At 55.5% G+C, this 10,028-nt stretch overlaps 1 protein-coding gene across 2 annotated transcripts in view; it reads left to right on the forward strand.

Annotated features, from left to right (window-relative positions):
* Positions 1–10,028, forward strand: part of DHX32 (DEAH-box helicase 32 (putative)) — a 56,620-nt gene that overhangs the window by 42,636 nt on the left and 3,956 nt on the right. For both annotated transcript variants that reach the window (XM_004751735.3, XM_045068599.1), the window contains exons 7-9: positions 51–209; positions 8,260–8,451; positions 9,081–9,230. In XM_004751735.3, coding sequence (XP_004751792.1) covers positions 51–209; positions 8,260–8,451; positions 9,081–9,230 — 501 coding nt within the window. The remainder of the gene's footprint in view (positions 1–50; positions 210–8,259; positions 8,452–9,080; positions 9,231–10,028) is intronic.

Here is a 10,028-nt window from a genome sequence, read left to right on the forward strand (position 1 = left end):
ACTGAAGGCGACCTAGGCGCACTCACACCACCCTCTTCGGTTTCTTCTAGGAAAGCTCTTCTGTCTGTACTCCGAGGAGTTTGCCTCCAAGGACATGCGGCCACTCAAGCCGGCGGAGATGCAGGAGGCCAACCTGACCAGCATGGTGCTCTTCCTGAAGAGAATAGACATCGCGGGCCTTGGCCACTGCGACTTCATGAACAGACCAGGTAGCTTTGCGCTCGGCAGGCGCAGCCCGAGGTGGGCCTCTTCTTCTCTGCCAGCGGCCAGGCCGAAGAGCAGGCGCCCGGGGTAGGCCGGGCCAGCGTGGGCTTGGGTTGTGCATGAGCGTTTCTGCCTTTAGAGAGCAGCATTCTCTGAAGGAGTTTGTTTAAAAGCTTCTAGAACTATCTGCCCTGACCATGGAGAACCGTCTGCTGTTGGCCCCTGGCGCCCCGGGACCCTGGCGCCTGGAGACCTGCTGTCGACTGAGAGTGGCGTCTGAGGCTGCCGGCGGCCGAAGGCAGGGGACTTCGGGCAGCCTTCAGGTCTCCTGGTGGGACACGTGTCAGCCAAACGTCCTTCCTCGTGTGTCGCACGGTCCCCTGGGAGTGCCCCGAAAGTTCCCTCCTTTGTAATTCAGGTGCAGCTCTTCCTGCAGGGCCGAGGCTCTGAAGCCGAGGTCCAAGCTCAGGGTTTCAGGCCGGCCATGGTTCTCCGGATGGGGGTATCTCCATGGAGGGTCCTGTCACCCGGAGGTGCCGCCTTCTCCCTCAGGGCCGCCGCTGCCCTGGGCCCGCGGCCTGAGGAGCAGTAGACGCCCGTGGAAAGGCCGAGAAGGCACGGGGCAGGCGGCTCCAGCGGTGTGTGGGGCGGCCACCGGCCTGTTCAGCTCAGGAAGGTGGGTCGGGACCTCCGGCCTTCTCGCACGTTCTGCTACCTGGCGGGCGAACGCTGCCGCCGCTCTGCCTGCACGGTCCGGGGGACGCGGCGGAGCCTCCGACGTCCGCAGTCCGCAGTGAGGAAGGTGGGCAGCCGCAAATGCGGTCCTTGTTCTCATGCATTTAAGCAGGCGCCTACCCTCCCCGGGGCAGCAGCACCGTCTCACACCCGCGCGGACGGTCGTCTGTGCGGCAACAACGCTCGGGTGGGGGGGGGGTATGTGCTCGGACTCACCCCATTTTACAGATGAGGAAACCGAGTCACAGAAATTAGGTCCCGCGCACAGACGGAGGGGACTCTGCTAGAGTCTCCTTGAACACACCGGAGCCCCGCGGGCCCAAACCTGTCTCCGGATCGTCTGAGGGAAGGTCTGGGGTGCTTCTCCACCGCACCGCACCCCGGAGCCCGCAGCGGCGGGTCAGACGCGGCCTGCTGAGTGCTGTCTGCCCTGGCTTGAGCAGGAAGGGGCGCCTGCCCTGGGTGACCCCCGCCCCCCGCCGCCTCCCCTACCCCCGGGAAGGCCCGCGCTAGGCCCCAGGGCGCCACCGGCCACTTCCTCGGGAGGCCCTTCCCGCCACGCGTCGGGGCTGTCGTCCCCATTGAAGCGGCCGCTTCGATCCCGGCCCCGGCCTGGCGTCGCTGAAGCAGCGAGGGCTTGATGTCCGTAAAGCTCCCCGACCGAGAGCTCTGATGCCTTCGCTGGTGCTTCAGGCGCACGAGCGCGCTCAGACGAAGGGACTCCTTCCTGTCCCGTTCGTTCCTGTCCCACGTGTGAGACCAGCGGTTGCGGTTTCGCAGCGACTCCGGGGAGGGCAAGCGGCGCCTGCGCACGTGCTGCTTCTGGCCACACGTGCACACCAGAGCGGCGGCGGGAAGGCCTCGCGCAGGGCGCGCGACCGGAAGTGGCGGCCAGAAGCCTCGCGCAGGGCGCGCGACCGGAAGTGGCGGCCAGAAGCCTCGCGCAGGGAGCTCTTCCGGAAGCCGCGCAGGCTCTGCCCTTCCGCGGAGCTTTCCCTCCGCTCCCGCGTTTTCCCGTCGCTCGGCCCCGCTGCGGCAGGAGGCTCGCGAGCGCTGCAGAAGCGCTTTTGGCCTTAGCGCCGCTCGGGTCCCTGAGGCCGGCAGGTCCCCGAGGCCGGCAGGACTCAGAGCGTCAGTAAGAGGAAGGTCATCCAGAGGCGCCAGCCTTTATGAAGAGGTGCCGAGAACTGGCGAGGGACGCGCCGCAAACGCGCCCACGTGCGGGCCGGCAGCTCGGGGGACTGCAGCGCCCGAGGCTGTGACGCGAGGCTGTGGCCTGTGTGTTGGGGCCTCAGCCGCTGCTGAAGAAACACGCTTCATTTGTCAAACTTGCTCTTCCAGCTCTGGCTCCGCTGCTCCTCTTGTGGGCCCGGAATCCCCACGTGCTGCCTCCCCGGGCATCTTCTGGTTCCAGACAGTAGATGTTTGGTGACCCGCCGTCAAGACGGAAGAGACGGAGCCGCAAAGCACGGCAGCGGGGAAGAACCCCCCGTTCTCCCGGCGGCCCCTCCGCGCTGCAGATGCCCAGAGCTGGGGCCGCCGTTTACTGTCGGCTCCCGAGGACACGCACAGAACTGTGTCTGCTGTGCTGGGGGGAAAGCTCACTGTGGATTCGCCCTGACTCATCAGTTCAGAAGGAAAAAGAGATGATGCTTGCAGCTGGTGCATTTAACTCAACTTACCACTGAACTACGCCAGCGCAGCCAACCTGTTAGCCCTTTCAGGATCCATGAGCCGTGTGCAAGTGAATTTGGCATAACTAGGCTACAGGCTATTCATTGAACTCTGTTGATGTAGAGCTCTTCAAAAAGAAAGAATCCATTGTTTTTTCTACACTGGTGCTGCAGGTTTATTTCTATCAGGAGCACCACAGTCACTGCTGATCAGGGTCAGGAGGCCCAGGGTCAAATGAGCACATGTTGCCCTCCTGGAAGCAATGGCACCTACACAAAAATTGGGGACAAATGTCATCTTTGCCTCTGGATGCAGAGTTCATGTGGCTGCGACGACTGGCTTCAGAATGACCTGGGAAGAAGGAACCCACACACAGACTTGCCAGACGCAGTGGCAGGATGGGACCGGGTGGTCAAGGAGAAGGGCAAGATGTGGGGACGGAATCGTGTCACAGCCATAGAGGCCAGTGTTGGAGTCACCAGAGAGAGGGATTAGAGATGCTGCAGGGGCTTAACCTGCCAAGATGTTGCGGGAGGTTCACCAGAGGAGAAGTCGGGACTCAATGAGTCCAGATCTTCTAGAATCCTGTCTGCCACATTCATGTGCACACCGGCAAGCACCTCTGCTTGTCTCTGCATCGCTGGAAATGGGATTTTGCTTTGGGGTTTGCAAAAGGGTCTTTAAATAGGACAATCTGTACTCAGAGGACAGAGAGGCAGAATGGGCCAGATGCCACGTGCACATGCTGGTGCACGCAGACAGCCTCGTCACAGAGCCCCCCTGCCGGCTGGCAGCTGCCCCCCACAGCCCCGGACGTGAGCGGAGGGCTGGACACCGCACAGGCAGGAACCCCCTCTAGATGTCTGCATCAGTGATGGTCAGGCTCACGGAGTGTATTTCTGTATTCTGTGGAGGGGGAGTGTGGAAAACAGGCACAAATACACTGGAACTGCTGAGTGAGGATCCTGGAGGGTCTCAGAAGCAACAAAGTAATTTTTCAGAAAGTGAAGAGGAGAAGGGAGAGACTGTAGAAGGCACAGAACGGAAGCATTTTCAACTCTTGATTCACCTTAGGCTCTTCATGGGTCCCGCATGCAGGGACCTCTTCTCCAGGCTGGGACACTGGAGGATGAAAGGGGACACTGTTGATGATAAAGCCGGGGCGAGCCACGGAAACCCACCATACTTGGCAAGCCGGGGCAGAGGGGCCCAGGTGAGGGACCGCTCCAGTCATGGCCCCCCGCTCCCCGTGTAACATCAGCATTGTCAGCCCCTCAGTTTCTTCATCTGAATGTGAGCATAATCAAAGTAATTGGTTCACAGAGTTGTCAAGATAAATCTGTTTACATGACTGGCATGTAATCAATCCTGTAGCTGTCCCCACCTGTGTGACTCTTACTTGAGCTCAGAACAGGCCTGTGGGCTGAGTGGCTGGGGTCCCATTCCCTAGAAGTCCCAAGACTTTAAAATCTACACTGTCAGCCCAGAACCATCTCCTGACTTGTCAGTCTCTCCCTCTGTGGACTCTGCACTGTGCAGACTTGGTGCCCAAGTCTCAGTCCTAAAACCAGCTGGGACCAGAAACTTCGTTTTTCTTTAGTCCTCTCAAGCTGTGAGTTCAATGCTATCTGTTGTCTTTCTCCGTGTGTGTGATGAATGCAGGTACGAGGCACACAGTGAGAGCTCTGAGGGCAGCTGTTCTTGTTCCTTCCAGAGGCCAAAGTGGCCCCTACCTTTTCTAAGCTCCAGTGGCACTTGGAGACACAGAATGATTCTGCTGTGGTGTATTAGAATTTCTCTTCAACACAGAGTGATTCTGCTGTGGTGTATTAGAATTTCTTTGGACGTGAGAGCCAGCCATGCGGTCCACACTACTGTAAACACAAGTGGAGGAAGATAAGGAGATTGGGGTATCCCATGAAACCCAGAGTGAGAAGGAAATCAAGCCTCAAGAACACGAGAGACCTGAACAACCTCGGCACAGAGTCTCATCTCTGTGTCTCTTGGGTCTTCTCCTTTGCTCTCTCGTCAGTCCTCATGGCAGAATCCCAGCTGTGTTCTCCAAGCCTTGCGATGTCCGAGTCAGCCCCTGCACACTCCTGAGCTTCTCTTGGTCCAGACTTTGAAACCCCCAACGTAGAATGTCATCAGCTCGGTTTGAGCAGGGTCCCACCCCGAGCCAGGCAGCTGTGGCTGGAGGTTAGTGGGAGTCTGGGAGGTTCACGGGCTACAGCATCATGCTTCTCGGAGTGGGGGCGCACTTCCTGGAGAAGAGGCCCGTGGGGTAAAATCGCATCTCTGTACATTGGAAATTGGTTGTTGGTGAATATGTGTGTCTCCCTCCTAAGACCTCCAACTCCAGAAGGACCAAGATTGGGCCCGTCCACGTGTGCCCCTACCGCCAGGGCCTCGCAGATGCCAAGAGCACAAGACACTCACAAGTGGCTTGAGAGGAAGTGGGTGAATGAGTTGAATGTTATCCTTAAAAGGAAATAAGTTCACAACAAGGCAGCCCCTGGAGCTGGACTCTGCTCCTTTCTTCCCCTTAGTCCTTTCCTAGGTCTGGGCAGTGCAAGTGACATGAGGTGCCTGTGGCTCTCAGGTCTGCGAGGGTGTCCCTCCAGGGCACGGCACGGAGCAGAGCTGGCCTGAGGGCACAGCTGGGTCAGCCCAGAGGGCTGAGTTGGTGACTGCCCCTGCCTCATGCTGCAGCCGGTGCTCTGCAGGTGGAGAGAGCGGCGCTGTTGCCGGCGAGCCCCGTCCACGGCAAGGCTGGGTACGAGAGGGTCCGCTCCTGCCGGGCTGGGATCGGGCCTTGCCGTGGGCGTGGTGGTCAAAATGCTTCTCTTCCGTTCACCCATGGAGGCCACCCGGTCTCAGATTCTTTCCAGCTCCAGCCACTCAGTTTGAACCTTAATCCTGGATCCTTAGTGGTTAGAGAATAGGTTAAGGAGTATTACCTGGTGGGGTGCGGTGGGGGTAACCAGGGACAGCTGACCAAGGGAGACCCTGCCCGGTTCTCCAGTGAGACGTTCGTTAGCACTGTTCCCACGGCTCACACTTAAACAGCTGCTGAGGAGAGTCTCGTCTAAACCCTTCTGCTTTGTAGCTAAGATGGTTTTATGAGCTGCTCTGGGAGGTGTCTGCAAGCGTGAGCAAACCCCGTTCAGTTACTTCTTTTGTTCCTTCACCGGCGTAATCTACATTCATTACCTTGTTCCTTCTGATATAAGAAAACCCAAGAACATCCTTTTTTCCTGACGTTAGGACAGGAACAGAATGATGAAGTTACCTCTCTTCGTAATCTTGTGTGCAGCCAGCTCAGCTGCAGGGCATAAAAACGAGGTGCAGGTGCCCTTTGGGGACACAGCCTGGCTGTGAAGCCAGATGCTTATGGGTGGTTGCCAAAGATCCTGTAAGTTATAACGCAGCAGGTTTGCTGATTTATAGAAATTGGTTTCTAAACAGTTGTCAGTAATTAAGTTTGTGCTCCCAGCCCCCTCCTGCTGTGTTTAATCTGAGATGCGCATTTCTGTGACTGCCTCTCCCACAGGTCAGCTGTTCTGTCATGGCTCACTGAGAGAACTCTTGGACTTTTTTTTTCCTGAATAGCCCATCTGTCTCCTTCCCAGGACTGCGGCTTCTCAAGGCCTCATCATTGCCCAGGGGGGTGTCCAAGAAGGCAGGAGGAGCGCACTGGTGCTCCGTGCGGACACCCAGGTGGGACAGAGGGGGCAGAACCTGGGCAAGGACAGGAATCTCCTGGGAGGCCTTCCCTGCTCAGTGTTAAATCTCTGAGAATTCAAAAGCAGTAGGAAAGTTAATGTTTTTCTCTCTCCTGGCTGGGGATTAAAGCTGAGCGCCAGGGCATTGAGCAGGTTTCTGGGGTTCAGGCAGGTTCTCGGAGGGGCTACTTCTTAGAGCCCCTGCAGTCCCAACACCTGCTTTTCCAGAACTGAGCTTTTGCTCATGATGGCTGTGTCTCAGGTTGAGATCATGGCTCTTAAATGCTCTGCTCCTCTTCACCTAAAGGGCTAGAGACTTGGCAAACTGCACATTGGCATCAGCGAGCCATTTCTCCCCCAACAGCTGTGGTTTTTCCCTGTGTTTTCATGGTGTCTTGTTAGCAAGGAGGGGTTCTAGCAAATCTGAGTTGGTGACTGGCTTTGGAGTTACACATTTTGCCTGAGTTTTGACAAGTAGCTTAGTGGTCAGTGTTTGAACAGCAAGTAAGGTCATTTTTATTGTTATATTGAACTCCCGATACAAGTAGGTAAAATTGCCCCTTGGGTCCCCATCATGTTCATCTCCTGCTCAGGGCACACCTGATGGAGTTGAGACAGTGAAAGCGATCTGGGGGTGCTCGGAAATCCTTCATTGTCTGGGGTGGAACACAGCAGCAGCTTAACGCTCTGCTTTGCATCTTTGTGTGGTCTGCATTGCTCTACCACCTGCCGGACAGTGAAAAACACTGTTAATCTCATCTTATTCTGCAAGGCCAAGAGTACCTTGCTTTGAATAAATGGATTATCTTTTTTGGTGGGGATTAGCATATATGATGAACACGTCATTACTGATCTATAAACTTAAAGAAGAAATACGGGTCTGGAGCAAATCAGCCTGCTGACAAGTAACTCTTGAACATCCTTGCCTACTATTTCTGTCATCTCTCCAGATTCTGGGTCAGTTTCAGTGGATTAATTTTTTTCCTTATTATGGGACTGTATTTTCTGTTCTTCATGCCTCATGTTTTATTGGATGCTAGACATTGTACATTTTGCTGTGATGGGTATTAGATATTTTTTATTCTTTTTTTCAAGATTATTTATTTGACAGAGATCACAAGTAGGCAGAGAGGCAGGCAGAGAGATGGGGGTTAGCAGGCTTGCTGCTGAGCAGAGAGCCCGATGCAGGACTCGATCCCAGGACCCCAAGATCATGACCCAAGCTGAAGGCAGAGGCTTAACCCACTGAGCCACCCAGGTGCCCGATATTTTTTATTCTTATACTTTTGACCTTTATCCTGGGTTGCAGGATGATCCTTTCAGGTCCTGCTTTTCAGATTCATTAGCTGACACCGGAGAGTGTACATCAGGTTGGTGGAGGTGGGGGCTTTTCCCTTCCATGTCTCCTACCCAGGGCCCCATGAACTGTGCGATTTCCCAGTCCAGTGGGTAGAAATGGGGGTTATCTTAGATCTCACTAGAGCAGCTGGCACTGTCCCTCTAATCCCCTGGATGGTTCTGGGACCCGACACAGCTTCTTCTGCACACTCTGCTGATGAGTTGAGACCTTCCGTGGATCTTCTGCATCTTCTCTCTATATGGCTCCTGTCAGGTACCCCACCTGCAAGCTCTGGCCACCTGAGCCTCCCTGGGCCCTCCACCCCGTCTTCATGACGTGGGAGTCCAACAGGCCCCACCAGGTCCCCTTCTGGCGCTGCAGCAGGAAACTGTCAAGGCCTTACACTGGGCAGTCGTGGCGCTCGCGTCATTAGCATCCCCCTCTCAGGAATCACAGTCCTTCACTGCCTGACATCCTTGGTCTCGCAGACCGTTTTTTGCCCACTGTTTGGAAGGGGAGGTCCAAGACTTGTCACACCATCTTGTTTCTAGGAGACGGTGATGATTTTTTTCCCTCTGCTAGCCCCGGAGAGTCTGATGCAGGCCCTGGAAGACCTGGATTACCTGGCAGCACTGGACAATGATGGGAACCTCTCGGAGTTCGGGATCATCATGTCGGAGTTTCCTCTTGACCCTCAGCTCTCCAAGTCTATCCTAGCGTCCTGCGAATTTGACTGTGTGGAGGAGATGCTGACCATCGCCGCCATGGTGACAGGTACTCCTCGGGGAGCGCCACTCTTTTGTGTCCTCAGTCTGTCCTGGCTCTAGAGTTAAGCAAGAGCCGAGAGCCTTCTGAAATAGTTTAAGAACCTAACAGAGACTTTGATCAATTCATTTAACCCTTTCAAGTGATAATGAAGTACTTTAACAGATCTAAAAGGTAGAAAGATGAATTATCTTAATATAAAAAAAATCAGTCAAATCCAGTGAATTTGTTCATCAGACACGGAAAGAAAAATGTGTCACTAGAAGTGTTCTTCCCTCACAGACTTATGTGTTGCTGTTTCCCATCTAATTACTTTGTTTTAATGTGTTCTTTTACTGGCAGCACAGGCCTAAAGCTGCAGCGTGGCCTCTGAGCAGCTCCGGGCCCCGGGTGTCCGCCTGTTCTGACTGTGCTACCAGCAGGGACTCGCACTACACCTGACAGAGGCAAACATAAATAGGGACTAAAACATGACAGCTCGCCCTAAATCTGATTTCTAAGTGAGCAAGAATAGCGTTTGTTAAAGGAAGTAGACACGCGCGGTTCCAGACACACAGCAGTGAGCCCCTCCCCTCTGCGTGTTGTGTTCAGGTCACAGGTCTCCTCTTGCTGACCTCGTGACCTTTTGTGTGTTAAAGCTCCCAACTGCTTCTCTAATGTGCCACATGGAGCTGAGGAGGCTGCCTTGACTCGTTGGAAGACGTTTTTACATCCTGAAGGAGATCACTTTACCCTCATCAACATTTACAAAGCCTACCAAGACACAGCTCTGAACTCTACCAGTGAACGTAAGTGAATGCTTGTGACCCTGAGAAACTCATTTCCACTTTTCTTTCCTCAAAGAAAGCCGAGGTGTTCCTGACCCTTCCCTAGCCTTGCTGGTCACCCGGGGTGGAATGGCACTTAAGACCCCAACCGCGCCCACTGCCACGCGTGTCTGTGCGTGTGGACCTCCAGCGCCCGGCCCGGCCTGCCTCGGAGTTAGCTTGAGTGCACATGACGTGGAGACACAGAGACTTGCATGGCACAGCTTCCACCCCCCAGGGTCGGGGAAGGAACTGCCATCTCTAGGGGCCCCGGGGTCAGAGCTGTGCTTCGTGCTTCCCCTAACATTCACATTCACTCCCAGGCGAAGAGAGGATGCAGACGTTTGGAACCAAACCGGCCAACCAGGCCCCAGATCCCAGGAACGAGTCAGCGGGTTGCCAGGGGGCTGGAGAGAACAGGACTGGGGCTTGGCAAAGGGGAGGGGAGGGGAGGTGGGGAGCAGGTGTGTGCAAAAGCTGAGAAGTCCTGGTGCTGACCGACAACGAGCATAGGAATCTCCTAGGAATCTCCGCAAGAGGGACCCAGGGGAAAGGGAACCGGAAACACCTCTCCCTGAATCTCCCTTGCCTGGCTTTAAAGACAGGAAGTGGATCCTGGAGGGCGGACGGGCAGAGCAGCGGGCACAGGCTGGGGCCTTCACAGGCAGCCAGCGAGGAGCTGCCTTCCTGCAAGGGAACCGTCATTCTCACGAAGCATCTTTTACCTCCTTTGCTCTGGTAGGATGAAAAGTGAGCTGGAAAAGATGACAGCAGTTCGCC

This window comes from Mustela putorius, unplaced genomic scaffold, assembly GCF_011764305.1.
Source record: "Mustela putorius furo isolate JIRA1106 unplaced genomic scaffold, ASM1176430v1.1 tig00003909_pilon_pilon_pilon, whole genome shotgun sequence".
In the NCBI taxonomy this organism is placed as follows: domain Eukaryota; kingdom Metazoa; phylum Chordata; class Mammalia; order Carnivora; family Mustelidae; genus Mustela; species Mustela putorius.